The 21644-nt window shown below is 35.6% G+C and overlaps 1 protein-coding gene across 7 annotated transcripts in view; it reads right to left on the reverse strand.

The window, feature by feature from the left end:
* Nbea (neurobeachin) overlaps positions 1 to 21644 on the reverse strand; it is a gene marked incomplete at its 5' end in the record, with an annotated part of 638824 nt that overhangs the window by 199073 nt on the left and 418107 nt on the right. For all 7 annotated transcript variants that reach the window (XM_013515839.1, XM_013515836.1, XM_013515838.1 and 4 more), the window contains 1 exon segment: positions 18363 to 18506. In XM_013515839.1, coding sequence (XP_013371293.1) covers positions 18363 to 18506 — 144 coding nt within the window.

Raw genomic sequence — 21644 nt, forward strand, 5'->3', positions numbered from 1 at the left:
TCAGCACACATAGAAATAATGATATTAAATGATTGTTAAACGGGTGGGAAAAATGCTATTATAGTGATGCATATAATTTAAATTGAACCACTTAAAGTGATTAAGACGTTATTTACTTTTTACAGTCAACAGTATAATATTTAAAAATACCAATCCATTATTATGTTTAAAAGGTTAGGGATAGTACTTGCCACACATTCATTTAAAATAGTACAGACATCACTCAAGCATGATGAAAAGAATCTTGAAAAGAATCAACTTGTCGTTAGGGCCATGAAATCTTTAATCAGTTGAGATGGCAAATCTCACTGTATAATCAGAGTAGAAAGTACACCTTTCATATGTGAAAAGGGAACTATTTATTACCAATATTTTAAAAGTAGAATGTTAAATACTTGTGGGGTTCCATATGCTGCTGAAAATAGTCTAAGCCTGCACTCTTAATACATTGACATTTTCATACATTTTACAGTTTACAAAATATGCTCATGCTTTTATCTAATACTATCAAAATGCCCACCTTTAGCAATGTTGGGCTCTAGAGGTATCAACGCCATCCTGCAAAGGCCACCAGGAACACAGCTGGGCTTAGGCTTACTGCACTTGCATTAGGGAGACACCCACCGCTGGGAACAGTAGTGCTAAAGGACTCATTGTACTGATAGCATCTGGATTTTGGTCAAGTGATTTGGGGAAGGCTTCAAGGAGGCAGAGCTCTGCTCTCCATTGGGCCAGCAGGAAGAATTCTTGGGTGGGTATCTTAAAATACCTTACTCAAGAGGAAGGGAGGCGGGCTAAAGTTGTCATTGGAAAGTAGCAGTTACTCACATTAGCCAGGAGAGGGAGATGTTTGGTATTTTTGTGGTATGCAGAGTGACCCTGCTTTTGTCTGTGATAAAATTGAACTGTTTTTGTTTCGTATCATTGGAAGACTCTGTGTGAAACTGGTGTTTTGTGAAGTCGTCTGTATTCAACAAGAGAATACCATGGCTAAGCTGTGCGCTCCAGGCTACCTCTCAACACCAAGGCCTACATATAGATTAGGCCAGTTCCCAAAGATCAGAGGTACTTTAACTTTTCTCAGATGTAAAAATTAGTAATTTTCAAAGGCAGGCCAATAGTATTCTAGTTTTAAAAGGTAATTATGGTAATTAAATTTTCAAACAGTAATAAGCTTTAAAGCACAGCACAGAACAAATAGGGCAAAAAGAGTTGAAGCTTACTTTACATTAGCACTGTGAGGATTATCTGATGATACCCATTTTAAAAAACCCGTATATTTAGGGTACATTAAGTTACAATATGTTTAGTTAGAATCATCTGAATAATGATTCTACAGTGTAAAATAGCTTTACTTTTGGATAAGAAACATTGACCAATCTTGGTAAAATTATTAAACTCCTGACATTATTTAGAATAAATGAAACTAATATGAAAAATCTTTATGTTCAGCAACAAGGATATTTATAACAAAAAATATAATCAGGGAGTAAATTGTTACAATTATTTCTATAATGTGATATCACTTGTAGGGAAAAAAGTCACAGCATGAGTGACTAGACATATCTAATACAGTATATGTATCACCATTTTGGAATCATATGTTTAAGTATGACACTATCAATTTAAACAAAATGCTTTACTCACAGAATTAAAAGAATAAAATGCTATAATCTCAAAAAAACTTAGAATACACTACTGAAGGGTACAGGGATATTGGAACTTTGTTTTGTAATATTAAGAAAACTACAGGCATTAAGAGAGTATACATGCTCATGCATGACCCTGTGGGAGAGGTAGGTCTTGGAAAATACTGCAAAGAATCTTAGCTTTCTATTATCCAGAAGTTTCCTGGGTTTCAGGCATTTTAAATGCCTCAAAGGGAAAAAATGATAGTAATAAAAAGCCCCAGAGTGTGACTTTTTATGTATAGAGAACACTGATAGTTATCCAAATAAATTACAAGGATAAGGATTCACTAAAATTTAAAAAAAAGATCTTGCATGGAAACAGCTATAAAACATTTTTGCTTGAACTAGAAAAAGAAAACTTGAACAACTCTTAGAATACAAATCCTAAGGGCTATGAATTTAAATTGAAACACTATTCCCTCATCACCACATTCACATACTTACTGCCTCCTAAACTTTCCAGTATAAACTCACTATAACCCCAGATCTCATAGAAAAGCTCACTGTATCCAGTTCTGATGCCTTTTGGTAACTTCTTAAGTACACTATATCCTAAAGATTGAGATGAACAATAACCAGTTATCCCTGTTTGCTGGCTTCTTGAAAGTATTATTGTAGAAAACGAGACAGTGTTACTTAAGAATATACATTAATCTTTTAAGAGTTGAGTAAACTTATTTCTGGAAAAACTCAACTGATTATAGCCTGAAACAGACATGGAAAGAACAGAGACCTTTTTTAAGAACAACTGAATACTGTAATTTAGCATGATGTTTGTTCATTATGGTGGAACAGCTATTTTGACACTAATGTTATCTAAAACCCCATCTTCTTTAATGTGTTTACAAAATAAATAATTTTAAATGACTAAAGACAATCTGATAATCTTTAACCTACCATTTATGTTTTTCAATTTACCTGTGTAACAGGTAGTTCTGTATGTTTAAAGAAACCAATAAAAACTAGCACATTTTCTGCAAAGGCAATGAGTGATTTTATGGACAAAGCATACAGTTTAAGTAAAATAGCATCAAGGTATTTCCTATCCTAAAAATGCTAAAAACAGTGATAGCTTTAACGTTGTGCGATAATTCGCTCTGCCTTTTGATTTAATAGGTGAGCTAGCTGAGATTTGTGTTTCTAGTTATATTATATTTAGTTCAGCATATGGAATACATTTTTCACCTTCTGGAAGGGTATGACTCGTTTATGGCACAAGGATATCATTTAATGATCAGGAAGAGTGAATTCCTACTAGACTAGATGAGTGAATAAACCAGAGGATATGATTTAAATCTAGAGGACTGGCAGAATTCAGTCTTTCTACCCTCAGTTGGACGAAGTGCTTGCTTTTTTATTCCCATAGTTTCTTGCACATCTTTACTGCAGCTCTTACATTGAATATGTGTTTAGAAGTCTGTTTCTCCCATTTTGCATAAGCTATTCGAAGAAAGCGCCATTATCTTCCTCACTTATCACAGTATCCATCACAGGGCAGTCAGTATTTATGCAACTGAATACAGATAATGTTACATACCGTTGCTGCATTTATGTCACAGTAAAAGCCACTTAAAATAACATATTTTTTAAGAAGCCAGTCCATTTCAAACTGCTCTTTAAAAATATGAAACACAATGAGTTTCAGTGAATTAAAAATTACTACAGTCAACAAGGGTTACAGTGTAACTGGTCATTCTGGCTATATTACATGTATACTATTATTTTTTTAAATGTCAGAACTATAATTGCTGTATTTTCCCCAGTGTATACGTTGTTCCCTTTTTGTAAATTAGGTGCACAGAGACACATTTAAATTAGCATTCATTTATTCATGTACTCAAATAAAATTAACGGACGGTGTGCTGCGAGTGTCACAAAAGAATGAAGTGATGTGTAAGGCATGACTTTTAGTGGGGTGTGCTGGGACATGTCTTTAAATCCCAGCTACTAGAAAGGATGAAGCACAAGAATCACAAACTTAGGAAGACCCTGTGTTAAAACAAAAGAAAAATCCTGAGTTTAATCCCTAGTACTGCAAATAAATAAACAAGTAACATGGGCTTTATATACAAAGACCTTGGAACTTTGTTTTGTAATATTAAGAAAGTGTAAAAACAGAAAATGTGCAAGAATAATTATGACAGGGAGAAAGGGTTGAAGCCCTGTGCACAGGACTTTACATGAATTAATTTCATTTCTCTTAACCATGCTATGGTTATTATCCCCATTTTATGGATGAGAAAATGAGCATAAAGGTAACTTAGGGAAGGTCACAGGACTAGGAAATCGTAACTTCAAATCTGACTCCAAAGTTGATGTATCTAACCATTACGTACACTGTCTTCCACCAAGAAAGGGGTGAAAAGAAATCTGTAGGCTTTCATGGAGGAGTTCCTGTGCTTTTTGGGCAAGGGGCTCTAGGGGGAAGTTGGGGCAGAATACTGAGGGTGGCATGTCAAACGAACTGTGACGGGCAGGTGAGACATGGCAGACAAATGTCAGGGGAGAGCAGTGTCAATAGGGAGAATGGTCTATACAGACACATCCTTGCAGCCATGACCCAAGTGAGCAAGAAATAAATTGGCCCAGAGCTCAGGACGCATAAAGGGGAGGAGTGAGAGATGAAACCAAGTTTTGTAGTCTTGGGTATCAAAACATTTTAGGTTAAGAAATCAAAGTTTAGAGCTCAGAAATTACAGTGTAGAGCAGGTTTTATTTTGGAGGTCATATATCCCTGTTAGAAGATGGATCTTTCCTGGAAAAATTCATCTTGGTACATTTGCCCATCCTAGCGGTGTAGTAAGTGAAGTACTATGGTACCTCAGTTCATGAATTTAATTTGTTCCACAATTCCAGGGACGATGGCCATAGTCATGTTGGTCACCTGATGTGTAGTTTGCAAATGGAGGCAAAATTTTGCCTAATACTTTTGTTTGAGAGCTGAATTGTTTTGGAACAGAAGCGTTCATGAACCAAGGTATTACTGTATACATATTTTGCAAAAAATCAAACTTTATCATTCTTCCCGAAGTCTTCCTCTATCTAAAGATACTTTAGCATCTGCATTTATCCTTATCTCTTTTTCTCCACTTTCAGCGAGTACACTGTTCTTTGCTAGGAAGCCAGGTGGTGTCTCCACCTGTCCTCGTGGTCCTCTGCTCCCCGTCTCCCTCTAGCTCTTATCTGTGACCTGCTCCTTTCCTTCCCTGGGTATCAGTTTCTGTCTTTTAGTTCTCACATGTACTGGCGTCTTTGGCTTTACTCCCTTCCTCCTCTGAGGAAACAGTCTTTAGCACATGCACACTGATTAATAAGCTAAAGTCCTTAGATTAAAAAAAGAAAAAAGAACCCTGTGTAACATTTAAATTCAAATCCATAATTTTTATTTATTTTTGAGATAGGGTCTTGCTATGTGTTTCAGGCTGGCCTTAAACTCATGGGATCCTCTTGCCTCAACCTCCTGAGTGCTGGGATTACAGGCATGCTCTACCACGCCTGTCTCAAATTCAGAATTTTTGAAACATTTAACTGTAGAATTTTTTCTCATCAGTATCTTTCAAAATACCTGTGTTGCGAGGAACATCGGCTTGAAAAATGCTAAAGCACAGTCTGCCTCCAGAGAACTGAAGTCTCTCGTTGTCTTATTGCTTGAGTTTTTCTCAGTAATCCTGAAGGGCTCTCCTTACTGGCCTTTAAACTTTGCTGTTCCACAAGGAATCTTAAGTTAGCTGCTGCTCTTTGTTCTATATATTCATATTTTACTTGGGTGATGTCTGTGGTTTGAATTATCAACTCTAAATCCAACCTGGTTCTCAAAATTCAAACCATTATATGCTTTTGAAAATTCTGGATAACCAACAGACACAGCTGAACTGACCCTTGAAAGGAACATTTTATCATATGCGTCTTTTTACTTCAAGCACCCACCTTAATGTCTTGCATGCAGTAGATGTTAAGTATCTGTATTTGTTTTGTTTGGATAACCACATCCAACTGGAGTGAAGGTGGGGTCTGATGTTAGAGAACGGGGAACCAATAGGTCCTTCCAGCTCTTGTCCTTACTATATATAAAATCTGACATTTTCTATTCTAATATATTCTCTTTTCTATTTCACTTTCACGTAATACTAGTCCTACCCCACTTAATCAATTTGTTAACCAAGAATGGTTTGCAATTTGTAATGAACACATATGCACTGATGCAGTGGAATGAAGGTGGCTTTGGGAAACAGAAAACTAGCTTCACAACTTGGCTCATCTCTTTATCTGGTATGTAATCATGAATAAAGTCCTTCTGCTGCAACCTAACTTCCTGCGTGTTAAGGTATAACACCCAAGTCACACAGATGGATAGTTACTAGCTGGTAGTGTTATTCTCTCTCTCTCTCTCTCTCTCTCTCTCTCCCAGGAATCAAACTCAGGACCTTGCACTTGCCAGGCAGGCGCTTGTGCTGCTGAGCTATATCCCCGGCCCAATTTTCTCTTAAGAAACATTAATTCTGTCTCCCAGTTTGCTCTTCATTCACATTTACCTCTTTACTGTTTACCTAGCTCCAGCTCCACACCCAGTACCTGCCTACCCAAAACTTGGGTTGCTAACTGCGAACATTCTCACATCCTAATCTTAGATGCAAGATGTATATATTTTTAAGTATTCTTTGATACTTGGCTTTTAGTATTTTTATCTCACATAGAAACTGAACTGGACAAATACTTCCATTGTGTAAGTGGCTGCTTCATAAGTTAGTGACCAAAAATGAAAGAAAAATTAATAGAGCTTTGAATAAAAATGAACACAAAACACTGCAATAAGTAATTTTCTGATTAGTAAGACTGTGTAATATTTTGAGTGGAAAAAGATATTTAACAATATTTATTCAAACTATTCATTAACAATGATTCAGTTTAACTATCTTCTCTTTTGCTGATGAAAAGGTCTAGACCTGTGTTTATCATAGCACTGATGATCTAAGTGATCCCGGAGTAAGAACGTAATCCGTTTGCTCTGTAAACTCCTGCCCTTAGCAGGCTAACTGTTTAAGTACTAGAGGCTGCTATTCTGCTAGTAGCAAAGAGCCAAGAAAATAAAATATTTAAAATCTATTTTTAGTATGCAGAAAGACTTACTGGTACTTTTGTACATCATTGCTCTAAATGTAGTGGTAAAAACAGTTTTTCATCTTATCTTTGCATCGGTGCCCAAGTCTTTCAGAGAGAGCAAAAGGGCACTTGTGGGTGTGGCAGAAACAAGACAATGGAGACCACATTTCTTCCTCCCCTCCAACTTGCTATATCTACAGTTTGCTAGTAGGAAAGTTGTTTCCTTACGTCACATTTTTCCTCTGAGTGTAATAAACAAGATGACCCATATTATTTTTAGTAGAGAATGATTAATATCCTCATTTATCTACTTTCTAATAAAAGACATGAAGGCTGAGTCCCCTGCAAACAGAAAGGTGTGCTCTATCGACAGGATAGCTATTTATTGTCCCTATTGGGATTGGCAGCATGACTATAAATTCATAAGGAATTACCTCCTAGAGATATTCTTATACAGAGAAAAAAGTAAAAACAGGAAATGTGTTTCAATTAGAAAACTATATTGGAAAGAAAGGTCTCCTCATTGTGATTTGTAAAATATTTGCCTGTAACAAAAGGTGGACAAATTCCCTATGATGAATGAGATTGTTATGATATCTAAATTGTATCAATAAATTTAATTAAAAAGAAAGAAAAATACTTAACAAAACAGTAACAACTAGAGAAAAATGAAAAGTGATTTATTCTTAAAATAAAAAAGATGAAGAATGCTATATACGATTTGAATCATGGCTGATGTCTAATAAACACACTTGAATTGTGTTCTTTTATTATATTTTCAGTTCACACAGTTTAGCTAACAGGAATGTTGTTGCTATTAAGAGTACCTTAAAAGTGTTTTATAAACTATGAAATCCATGGGTGAAGGGGACATACATTTTTGGAAACAAAGAAATATGGCTACAGTGAAATATCTGCAGGTCTAAATTAGCTTTGCAGACTTTGCTAAAAATACTAAAAAAACAAACCAAAACGGCAAAGAAAGCAAAATATTCAAGGTGAAGTTTTTAATTTTTATACAACTCTTTAAGTGGTTTAAAAATTAAGTTAGAAATTTAAATATTTTAGCTTTTTAAAGTAATGGGCACGTATTAACATAGTCTCTGAGAGCTTTGTGGATTCTGTGTTTGAAGCTGAACATGAACCCTTTGGGTATACTATTTATGACTGGCAACGCAACTTCCTAATTCAAAGAGAGAGAAAAAAGACTTATAAAGACTCATAAGGCTTTTTAAACATCAAATAGCTTTTACTAAACAACATTTTGATGAGTTAAGTGTGAGTGAGTCAGGGACATATGGATTAGATTTCCCTTGAAATACACATGGGTTTAAAAATGAAGGGGAAAATCCTGACCAAAATGCATTTTAGGGAATCCAGAATGTTGAAAAGATATTTTCTGACTAAATACAAATACCAGGTTGAATTAATTCTAGTTAGACTCTGTGACTAAAATTACAAAATAAATATGCAAGTATCTTTAAAGAATCCTGTACTAATTTTACTAGAGAATGATACAGTCACCATATTGGAACTGTGTAGCATGGAATAATCAGGCCTAGCAGACTAATCTGAGACAGAATTTAGCTGCATCCATGTAGGTAACAATGAACATGTTCTCTTTGGTACTACTTATCCTTATTCCAGTAAACAGTTAAAACAAAACTTCCTATGCCTTTGGCAGATATTTTCTTTCTTAAAAAAATATTTCCCTGAAAACTTTTAGCTTTCACACTTGTTATCCTCTACTTTGATTATATTTTCCCAGAATTTTGAGTTCTTTCCTTTTCATATATGTGCATCATAGGCCTGTATTCCATTCAATCTGTACAAAAATAAGCTTGCCCCAAATGTCTGGATAGTCTAGTCAAAACACTGAAGGTTTAGCCAGGCATGCTGGCACACGCTTGTAAGTCCAGCACCTCGGAGACTGAGCCAGGAGGGTAACTGTGAGTTCGAGGACAGCCTGGGCTACATAGCAAGTCCAGGCCAGCCTGAAGGACACAGCCAAATTTTGTCTCAAACCAAACCAAACCAAACCAAACCAAACCAAACCAAACCAAACCAAACCAACAAAAACAAAAACACTGAAGGTCTAAATTATCTAGCTGATCATTTCTACTGTCTACTTCCATTGATTAGGGAAGACATATGCGCCATAACTTCCTGGTTATTTGAGTTCCAAAGAGGTAGTGGTAACTGAGCTAATTCTCCAGAGGATTTTTTCCCATCATAGAGAACGAGCATTTGCTAAGTGCTCACTAGGCACTCAAGAGATGTCAGTGAGTAAGTAAATGAGCAGATGAAGGCAGTCAAAGAGAGATTTAGGGAAGCAGAAATGGTAAAATTTCAGAAAAATTCTAAGTAGTAGTGCTCCTCTCCTCCCTTTTTTCATCATTTGACACCTGATTTCACTTTGAGTTAGTAGGATGTTTTAGTGTTTCTATCTAGATTTCCCCCAGAGCTTTGGAAGGTGATTGTATTATAGCGGTCTAGGCTGACCTGATGTTAGGAGGTGGGGTCTTATTGGAGCACAAGCAGGTCACTGGAGCATGGCCCAGCAGGGTGTATCTTCCTCCCGGCTCCTCCCCTCTGCCTTGGCTTTCTGTCCTGGAGACAGCTGACTATGGATTGAAATGTGAGCCAAAATAAACCTCTCCTCCCTTCAGTTGTGGGTGTTGGGTATTTTTTCCCAGCAATGAAGGATGTAACTAAGACAGATGTCAACTAAGAAATGGAAACAAGTTGATCAGTTTACAATAAGAAAAATGTCTTGAAAACATATTGCCCCTAAAATCAGGGAGGACTAGCCATCACAAGCAACACTGTGAGTCATTTTTTATGTGGTAAAGGAAAACTGTTGATTAAGAGTAGTAGTGGTATCTTGACTGTATAAGTGGAAGCCTTAAAGGACATTTAGTGAAAATGACACAATTAGTGGAAGTGGGAATGTAAGCCTTTAGAGTAATTGTTTCACAGGACTTTTTCATGGTTACCAAATATACAGTATATACTTGCTGCCTTTAAGGAGAAAGAAAACAAATGGAAAAACCTGTTCAATATGAGACTTTATGTGGTAATTATTTTAAGAAAGACACAGTCAAAATGTTCTGGATTGGCTCTTCTAAAAACGACAAAATAGTTAAGTATTGGGATGAACGTGGAAAAACTAGAACTCTCACATATTACTGATGGGAATGTAAAATGGTACAGCCATTTCCTGAACTATTTTCTCAAAATATTAAACACAGAGTTAATATTTGATTCAGCAAGTTTCCTCTTCCATATCTACTCAAGATAGATGGGAACTTATAGTCAGATAAAGCCTGTACATGAATGTTCACAGAGTCTGATTTGCACCAACCAAAAGGTGAAAATAAGAGAGCTGCAGTTTGGGGAACAGGCAAATGGTAGAGGAATACTCAAAAGTTACAGGGTTTCTTACGGGGTTATAAAATGTTCTAAAATTCATTGTGGGCCTCCCCACCAGTAAGTGAGGCAGGAAGAGCACTGGACACCTTCTGGGGCCTTGGTGGCCACTACCTGCACCCCTAGCATCCCTGCAGGAGCTGGAGTGAATCCTGGACCTTTAGGAACCCCGGTGAGCCACCCCTGGGCCTCCCTGATCAGTGTGTAAGGCAGGCGGAGCCCTCAACACCTTCTGGGGCCTCAGTGGCCACTCCCTGTACTCCCTGCATCCCCACAGGAGACAGGCTGATTACAGAAATCTTCAGGAACCCCGGTGAGCCACCCCCGTGCCTCCCCCACTAGCATGCAAGGCAGGCAGAGCACCAGACTCCTTCTGGGGCCTCAGGGGCCACAGGAGCCAAGCTGATATCCCAGCAGAGTCAGCAGCTTCAGGGACTGTCCCCCACCTCCCCCACTGGCATGGGAACCAGGATAGGTCCTGGAAAACATCTGAGGTCTTAGTGACCATGACCTGCAACCCCCACCCTTATGGAAGCTGGGCTGAACCCTGGACAGCTTGAGGAACTGCAGTGAGCCTCCCCGCCCTTCCTCCACCAGACTGAGAGCCAAGTGAATGCAAGCAAGTTTTGGGAGCATCTGCGACCCCACCTTGCTGCCACACATCAGCACAGAAGCCACACTGAGCATTGGGGACCTTCGAGTCCTTATAACTCCACTCCCACACCATTGTGGGAGTGAGGCTGAGCTAACATCATACTAAATGGTCAAAAATTGAAAGCTTTCACTTTAAAATCAGGAACAAGACAAGGATGTCCACTGTCACCACTCCTATTCAATGTAGTTCTAGAAATATTAGCTAGAGCAATTAGACAAGAGAGAGAAATAAAACAAATAAGAATAGGAAAGGAAGAAGTGAAATTATCATTATTTGCAGATGACATGATACTCTACATAGAATACCCCAAAAACTCCACCAAATGGGTTATAGATCTAATAACCAAATTCAGCTGCATAGCTGGATACAAAGTCAACACTCTATAAACAATAGCATTCCTGTACACAAACAACAAACAGGGAGAAATTATGGAAACAACAGCTTTCACAATAGCATCTAAAAAAATGAAATATTTAGGAATCAATCTAACAAAAATAAAGGATCAATATAGTTAAAATTATAGTACTCTGAAAAAAGAGATTGAAGAGGATTTCAGAAAATGGAAAGATAGTAAGAACTGACATTGGGAAAATGGCCATACTCCCAAAATTGTTGTTCAGATTCAGTGCAATCTCAATTAAAAGACCATTAGTATACCTCACAGATCTAGTGAAAACATTCCTAAAATTCACCTGAAACCAGAAGAGGCCTAGAATACCAAAAACAATCCTGGGAAATAAAGGAAAGGTAGGAGGCATCACAATTCCTGACTTGAACTTATACTACAAAGCTACTGTGATAAAATCAGCATTGTACTGGAAAGAAAACAGAACTGAACATCAATGGAACAGATTACCAGATGGAGATACAACTACCAACACATTCAGCCACCTTATCTTTGACAAAGGGGCACAATATGTTCACTGGAAGAAAGATAGCCTCTTTAATAAATGATGCTGGAAAAAGTGACTTTCCACATGCCGAAGACTAACACTAGACCCATGTCTATCACCACGCACTAAAGTCAAAATGGATCAAAGATCTAAATATTAAGATAGGAACACTAAATCTCCTGGAAGAGAAAGTAGATAAAAATCTTGCAGACATAGAGGTGGGCAGAGAGTTCATGAACAAAAACCAAACTTCATGGGATATACTTCAAAGAATCAACAACTGGGATCTCATCTTATTGAAAAGTTTTTGCACATGAAAAGAAATCACCAACAGAGTAAAAAGAAAACCCACGAATTTGGAAAAAATTTCAGCCACCTGCCCCACAGACGAAGGACTTCTATCTAGAACATATAAAGAATTTAAAAAACAAAAATCAGACCCCCAAAATTCAAAGAACCAATCCAAAAATGGGCATCTGAGATGAATACACACTTCTCAGATAGAGATACTAATGGCGAATAAATACATAAAAAATGTTCAACATCATTAGTCATTTGAGAAATGTAAATTACAACACTGAGATTCCATCTCACCCCAGAAAGAATGGCTATCGTCCAGAAATCAACCCCAGAACAAATGCTGGAGGGGCTGTGGGAAAAAAGGAACCCTATTCAACTTCTGGTGGGAGTGTAGATTGGTGAAACCACTCTGGAAATCAGTTTGGAGATTTCTCACTAAACTAGGATTAAAAGTCCCAATTAACCCAGCTATTCTCCTTCTGGGTATTTTCCCAGAAGAATTAAAAACATCATACCACAGCGATACATGTGCACCCATGTTTATAGCAGCACAATTTGTTATAGCTAAATCTTGGAAACAACCCAGATGCCCATCCACTGAGGAATGGATAAAAAGTCATGGTATTTTTATACAATGGAGTATTAGTTAGCTATAATAGAAGATAAACTTGAGGCTATTGTAGGTAAATAGAGACCATTCTCATAAGTGAAATAAATCGGACCCACATGTGTAAACATCATATAGTTTCCCTGGTATAGGAACCTGAAATAGTAAGTAAAATGCAAAACGTACAATAGATGATAGAAAAGGGAAAGAAATTGCTCAAAGGAAGGAACAACTGGGATGAGGAAAAGAAGAAAAAAGCAAGAAGGAAGGATATATATATATATATGGGATAACTGTACTGCTGATGTCCAGTGGTATATTGAGAGGAACAGTTAATGCTTAAAATTTTTTACATTTTGACCAATTTTGCATGCTTATATCTGGTAACCTGAGCAAGTGATTTGAAGACAACAATATGTAATGGAACAACCACTGGTGAATTCCTACCATCTTGTGTAGTGAAACGCTGTATTATCTCTAATGTTTTAATTAATAATTATTTTTTATTCTCTTTAATCATTTGAACAATCTTCCATTCTCACATCTGGCAATCTGAGCAATGTAGTTGAAGATAACAATACGTAATATAACAACCACTATTAATTCTTATCATTTTATTTTGAAACCCTGTATCATTTTTAATGTGCTTGCTTTCTTTTATGTCTGTGATGTTGATATGTTGCTATTGTTCTTTTTTTCTTTACTACTCTTTTTTAAAAAAATAAAATTCGTTGTGGTTATGGTTGTGCAAATGTAAATATACTTAAAAGCACTGATTTATATATTATGAGTCAATTTTATGTTATGCAAATTATGTATCAATAAAGCTGCTTCTACAATGTTAAAAATGTTATGGAAATGACATGATTGGCCAATGCCAATTTCATCGTGTTTTACATAGGTCTTAAAATGGGTAGTGCTTTTGAAAGGAAGAGATGGGAGGGTGTAGAATAAGGAGATAGAAAGGATATTTCAGATGGAAGAAGAAATTCGGATATTAGGACTGTGGAAAAAGTTTCAAGTTACTGGATATTAAATGAATGTGTGAATTGTTGCTAACAACAGTTTATACATATAAACAACAAAAATAGAATTATAATTTATAGAATTGGTAACAAAGCATAAAAGACTATCATCATTATCATTAGCTCAAACAGTTAGTGCCTTTTGGAAGTAACAATAAAGAAATCCACATATATTCCAGTTCAGTTTACATGAAATATTTCTATTGTGACTCAGCATATGTGACACTCTAAAAGAAATGAAATATATTTCACAGTGGGACACAACTCTCTCAGTTAAATTAAATCATGCACTTGTAAGTTGAGTGAATCTTAAATTTCAACTAGTAGTTATTTGAAGAAATAACTTGGTAAAATTTCAGCGTAAAATAAATAATGGAGATTTTAGATTAAAATTAGGCAAGTTTACCAATTTTAAGATTTAAGTAAAATAAAATTAGTAAATTGAAATCTTTAGGCACAGATGGAATCAAAGGTGCTAAATTTGCTTTGGTGAATCACTACACACTAAAAAAAAGTAATTTAACTTATGTGTTATTAACATAATAACTGACACTTCCATATTATAATTGTATTAGCCATTTGTTACAATATATAATTAATTGAATAATTAGTAATCACACATATTTAACTTGCCTCTTGAGATGAACAGCTTGGGAAGAAAGTGAACTAAAAGTGAAACAAAATTTTATGACATCTAAAGCTACAGAACTTTGTGGAACATTTTATCTTTAGTAAAACTAGAAGTTTCCAAAAGAATGAAGAAAACATGAGAAAGGGTCAATATTTAAATAAAGTTCTGATAAAAGCATTGTTATTTTTAAAAAATTTATCAGAATGGATTGAGTAACACACAGACTATATAAAAAATGAAGTTAAAACTATTATGCACATATATATTTCTAAATATAATACAATGGAACCAGTATAAAAAGTTATAAAAAGAGATGGCCTTGTATTTGCACCATTTGAGAAGACTCTTTAAATATACACACCCATACACTCAGCCACACATACATTTAAATGTACCATTTGATATACTTTAGTTAAAGCCATGCACTATATGGAAATATATATTATTTTTATACACTTCTTAACCTTATGCATGTTGGTATCACCCTTCTACTTTTTCTTAACTTCTAAAACTCAGCCACACATATATTTAAATATACTATTTGATATACTTTAGTTAAAGCCATGCACTATATGGAAATATATATTATTTTTATACACTTCTTAACCTTATGCATGTTAGTATCACTCTTCTACTTTTTCTTAACTTCTAAAACTAGTGATATAATAGTTTCCACCTCATGGGCTGTTGTGAAGGTTATGTGGGTTCCGGACATATGGCCATCTGAACACTGGTACCTAGAAAGACATACTAGCTATGACTCTCTTTCCTCTTTTTCTTATTTTTAAAAATAAAAATGAATCTTATAGTTTAAACCAGAAAAACTCAAATTAATATTAACTACATTTGCACAATTCCTCAGTTCTCTAAGTTAATTAGCATATTTTTTTCTGTTTGAATTTTACCTATTATATTACATGCCAAAAAAATTAATGCATGATCTCATCTATGGGCTACGTCATCAAAACAGGATTTTTTTGTCAGAGAAGGAAAATACAATGTGCTAATCAGAAGGCTTATGTTTAATATTAATATTATAAAAATGATGTATTTTTCATATATAATCTAAAACTAATAACTAATTATTTGTGTTTTTTTGATGGTAGACGTCTTCTATTAATCGTGAGCGAGCTGTATCATTAATTCATGAATAGGTAAGTGTATAATTTTTCATCTTCAGGATGGGCAATTAGTATTTTATATTACATTTCTAAAACACCAAATAAATATGAGATTGTATTAATTATGGTATACATATTTTAGGATCTTAGATTTTAAATTTGACTTAGATTTTCTATAACAGTGATGTTTTCTTTGGGCAGTATAGTGAAACTGGCTAATTAGGAGGGTAAGTTATGAATAAGAATGTTATTTAGAAAAGTTAAATTTCTGAGGCAGAGCTAACCATGATCTGGACAATAACTTCTTAGAACAACAACAAAAAAGTCACACATTTATGTGGTCTGAAACTTTATTAATCACCGATTTCTTAAATCTAGGAATTCTGGATTGTAGTTACTTCCAATGATAAATGTTATGTATCATTTCACTGACACAAATTTCACTGAAGATTTGGAAAATGAATTTGTATATTCCTATAAATTATGCAAACTATTTCTGTGACTCCTGATAAAACATTCTTCTATTTCTTTTCTCCTGTATTCAAAGTCCAAGAAAGATTTTGGGCTGCTCTTTTGAAAAGCCCCTTTCACAGAGCCAGCATTTTAGGACAGTCTATTGGATATTTCAGACACAAGGATTCCACAAGAACAGTGCATTTTAGGAAGAGGTAAATCTGGACAGGTGCAGATCTACTAAAAGCAATCTGTTAAAAGAGATGTTAGAGGAGTCTTGACATAGTGAATTGTATGTGTGGCTGAGTGTATAGGTGTGTATATTTAAAGAGTCTTCTCAAATGGTGCAAAAAAGGCCATCTCTTTTTATAACTATTTTTATACTGGTTCCATTATATTATATTTAGAAATATATATGTGCATAATAGTTTTAACTTCATTTTTTATACAGTCTGTGTGTTACTCAATCCATTCTGATAAAATGCATTGAAAATTGAAAATGCATTTTATGTAACGTTTTATCGTGATAGTCTACTATAATTTTTGAAATAAATCTACTTCTAGTGTGCTTTTATTGATTTTAGGTGTTTGAACTGAATGTTTAAAAATTTGTTTATAAACAGAAATTAGTACTAGCAACTAGCTACCATTAAAAAAGAGATATAAAGGAGTTACCAATGTTTGTTGGATTACGTCCAATTATGTAATTACTGCACAGAGTTTATTATGATACACTTCAAGGAATGAGGCAAGTTTGAGTCAACTGATGATTTTCAGTGGAAGAAAAGACCCGTGTGGCTAAAATAAATTGTACTATTCTAAAACATATGTGTTAGCATATGTAAATGAGGAAAGACAATGCATTACCTAACAGGGCCAGGTATCATATTTGTGAATTTCCTATGATCTTTATTATCAAGGATGAGACTGGGAAAAGAAAAGATACATGCCCGTGGGTAAGAAGAATCAGTGGATTTCACTTACTTACATTTCCGCAGCCAAATTTTGAATATTTACTTAAAAAATCATTGCAAATATTTGGTCACAGATTTAAGATCAGTGCTCAAGAGGAAAGCGGTTTTCCTGTCACAGAAATGTTAGTAACACTGACATATCCAAGAATTGGTATAGAAGAACCTTACTAAATATCTTCTTCATCTAAAAGAGGGAGAATAAGAGGCCATCTCCACTTTCTTGTTAGCAGTAACATCTCTTTGGTAAAAAGAAATCTGTAATTGGTAGAAAAACATCACTGGAGGCTTTTAAATAGCCACGTCCAACAATTTTTACCATGTTCCTGCACACAGAAGTACAATTTTGTAAACAGAAAGATAAACGTAAGTCCACCTCTCTATTCCCATGTTCTTTCCTTCTGTATGGATTGAAAATACACAACTGAGATAAGTATTTGTCACCTCTAAAGACTCTAAAGCAGGGACTTCAACCTGAGACCTAGGATATTATTCTATAGACTGGTGTCTAGAGTCAGGCAAGTGCTCTAAAACTGTATGTGCCTCATCACAATTATATGTGCTTCATCACAAGCGATCTGCTTTCATCAGATTCTCAAGGTAATCTGAAATGAAAAAGGTTATCTATAAAAGCCTCAAGTTTATCTTTCTTTATAGGTGGGTAATACTGCACAAGATAGCTAAGATAATTGTACTACTCATTTCTACTGGTTTACTGAAAGGAACAGTCACTGCTTATTTATTTATTTTTTGATTAATTTTGCAAGCCTACATCTGGTAATCTGAACAACCACTTTGATGATAACAATATGCAATATAACAACCATTGTTGATTTCTTACCATCTTGTTTTGAAATTCTGTATCATTTATAATGTTTTTCAAAATTTTTTATTCTCTTTAAAATAAAAACAAATTTATGAAAAGGTTATCAGCCAACTCCCTTGGACAGTCACACCCCATCTGTTTATTGCTGATGCTACCCTCAAGTGAGCTTAGATCAGCACTGAGACAAGGAGATCTGAGGGTGGCAGGGGAGGAAAGTCTTCTAGTGATAGGGATTAGCAGTGTCGGAGGACACTGAACGTGGACAGTGGGAGGAAATGGCAGCTCCACTGTCACCTCGCTGAAGAGGCCATTCTTCACCGCTGTTAGCAGATCAGGCACATAAGTAAGTCAAGAGGTCTATCATCCTGTCCTACTTCCTAATGATGAAGGCATTCACATGTGAACAACTTACACAGTACTTCCCCTATATAAAAACTGCTGTTTATTACACAGAAAATTAGTGCTGTTCACTTGTCAGTAAAATATACATTTGTTTGAAGTCCTCTCTCCGATATTAGAAAATGAGATAAATTATTAATATTCATATGGTTGATTACGGTAACTACCTGCATACCTTTACTCAACAGTAAATAAATTTTGAATTCAGTAACTTTTGGGTGCTTACCGCAACAAACAGAAGAAAAGTGTTGAGAAATTTACCTGCAAGATTGTCGATTTCTTTCTCCTGGAGCAGACTGACAGCATCGTCATCTCCTTCCAGCATGAGTTCCGTCTCTGCATTTTGGTTCACTATTGCTTGACTTCTGAAAGCTTTCTTGGACTTTACCACATCTTCCTCAGTGCCTAACCAAAATAAAAACATAATTCAGGTCACTCTGATTTGTTTTTTTCAGTGAGTATTAGTATTCTTTTCAGTAAGCAATAACTTTATTACTTAAAGCTGTATTGCTTTCCAACTTTTTACTGTTTTGCAGTGACATGCTGCATTATTACTTTATAATCAGAGAACATTGTTTGGTCTTCTGTGGAAAAGGAGGAATTTAATCACTGCCCCTTATTTTACAGATGAGGAAACAGGCTGATAAAGCTACATGAGTTTTCAGAGAACTGATAATTCACATTTTAAGGTTAATGCACATTCTATAAAAAGCCTACACCTCACCAGAAACTCAAGTTTTCTGATCTATAAAATCTTAATTTTACATAATTATATTTTATATGCATTATCTAATTAATAGATGAGCTTTTTTTAAAAGTAGGTGAGATAGGTTTGAAGAAAACAAAGCATTTAAGCTGATGAAAAAAGGGATGGCCATTTGCGAGCCATAGAAAGGTAAAGTTAGGGATGATATATACACACTTCACAATAACTGATTCTTTAGCAGTTCATAAAATAAATACTTCACAATACTTCAATTAATAAATACTTCACAATTCTTTAGCAGTTAATAAATGATGCCCTTATTTGGCTGTATAATACAAAACCAAAATTTGCTGAATAATACAAAACCAAAATCAGAACACACAAAAATAAAGGAAAAACTGAAATATAGTCAACTTTGTCTTGGCATTAACCTGCTTGATAAATGTAAATGTTAGAAACTAATGCATTTAAATTCCTCATGGATTTGACTGCTTAACAGATATTTACATATTTACATTCAAGCACCTCTGCTGTCAGGTGACGATGAATCTACAATTGTATAAATGAGCCAGGCGTGGTGGCACGTGCCAGTAATCCCAGCACTCGGGAGGCTGAGGCAGGAGGATCCTAGCGAGTTCAAGACCAGCCTGTGCTACAAAGTGAGTTCAAGCCTAGCCTGAACTGCATAGTGAGACCCTATCTCAAAAAGACACACACACACACACACACACACACACACACACACACACACACAAATTGTATAAATGGCAAGCAAATTACATTATTATTACATTGTATTATTTCATATCACTTGGAGTTAAAAACCAATTGAAAGAAAACTGTAATTTATTATGCTAGAGTATTGGCTTCAAAGTGCTAGCATACAGGTTTCAAGGACACACGGTGGATACATTTCTGGAAAAGGAACCCAGTAATATCAGTCGTATGTGGTGGTGCTGTATGGCAGTTGTAGGTGATGTTATGGTTGTTGTCGTATGTGGTGGTGCTATATGGCAGTTGTAGGTGATGTTATGGTATGTACATAAACAACTGTGGTCCAAATCATGGCCAAAATTCTCTCCAGTAAGAATTCATAAAACTTTCAGACAATCCTTTCAGGCCTACTTCAAGGAACACCCAACAGTCCGTCACTGTCTGTTGATATCTGCTAATCCACCTTCTTGGAAGTGCAGTGAGGTGCCATAAAACTTGCACTGTAAAACAGAGTATTAGCTGTTTCTTTTTTTTTTCCCCTTTGATTCTGTTCTTTTTTGTCAGTGTTGAAAGGCCAACACTATTTTCTAAAATTTGAACAAATTGACTCAAAGAAAGTCCATAAAAGAGTAAAACATATGTTCAAGAACAGATTCAAGTCACAGTACCACCACAGTGTCACTGGTGGAGAGGGACAGTCTGTCATCTCAGTTCCTGTTGAGTAATAGCTTTTAGAAAGCACAGCTAATACGCAATATAACAGTATCAAGTGATAGATTGTTAAATGTATATTTTGACAAATACCTTAGAGACAAATAGCATTAAAAATTAAAACTTAATGGTAGGCAAGGAAATTAAATGCATTACATGTGTGTTCTCATCTCACTGACCCATGGTTAATTCTTATTTCTGGAATAAAAGACTAAAAATAGATTCCTCAATGCTTTAGAACTTTATCTCCTTCTTTTTGGTACCAGAAATCAAACTCCTGACCTTGCACTTGCCAGGCAGGCGCAGGGACACTGAGCTCTCTCTCCAGCCCTCTTAATTTTATCTCATCTTTGCTGATACAAAGGCAGCACAACAGTAATCTCCTGGGGGTAGCTCTCTTTGTAAACCGTTTGTTTCATCGGTAGTATTTTAATTAGGGAAACTTAAGGCTTGCATCATTTACCAAAAAAAAAAAAAAAAAGCCAAATGCAATTATTAATGACTCAGAAGTCTCTCCTGAGATCTTAGTAACATTTTTCTAGACATCTTTACCTGGATAATAGTAACTAAACATTTTCCTGAATTAACTGTCTCTTGGGCCTTCTACTCTTCCTCTTTCGTCCAACAATCTAGGACTCATTCTGTATGGTGACTACGATTTCTCAAGTTCAAGTTATCATCAGTTTGGTCTAGGTAGCTTTGACAGTAACGTCATTCATGTCAGTTTTGTCAGAATGATTATTATAAAACACAAGAAGCTGAAGATTATTGTCCTGCTCAGTGTTATTTGTGGATTCTTCCTAATCAACAACGCTCAATGCAAGACATACAATAATAAAATAGAACAGTAGAAAAGTGGAATAAGATCTCAACTCCTTAGATCGTAATAACCATATTCTTGACATCTTCATCTGGAAATACTGACTGAACATATCCCTCACCGAGTTAATCATCTCTTCCATCTCCTACCCGTCCTCTATTGACCAGCAAGCTAGGGTCCATGCAGTTTGGTGACCACCATTTCTCTATTCAGGTCATCATCAACTTGATCTAGGTGGCTTTGACAGCAACCTTGCTCACGTTGGTCTTGTCAGAATGATTATTATAAATCACAATAAACTGAAGATTATTGTTCTGCTCAGTGCTGTTCGCTACCTCCTCCCAATCAACAACGCTCAAGGCAAGACTTATACTGCAGAATAAGTAGTACACTTATTAGCGTGGCTGACAAAGGCCTTTGTTCTCTGTGAAATTCATGATACCATTCTCCACTCCCTCTTCAGCAATACAGGACAGTTTACAGCTTCCAACACAGGTCATATTTTCACACACTTCTTAACCTGTGCTAGTATTTTTCACTCTATTTTACATCCCTTCTTTGTATCTCTGTCTTGCTATTTCCTACTTGCCCT

Source organism: Chinchilla lanigera, unplaced genomic scaffold, assembly GCF_000276665.1.
Source record: "Chinchilla lanigera isolate Chin_1 unplaced genomic scaffold, ChiLan1.0 scaffold00030, whole genome shotgun sequence".
NCBI classification, from domain to species: Eukaryota; Metazoa; Chordata; class Mammalia; order Rodentia; family Chinchillidae; genus Chinchilla; species Chinchilla lanigera.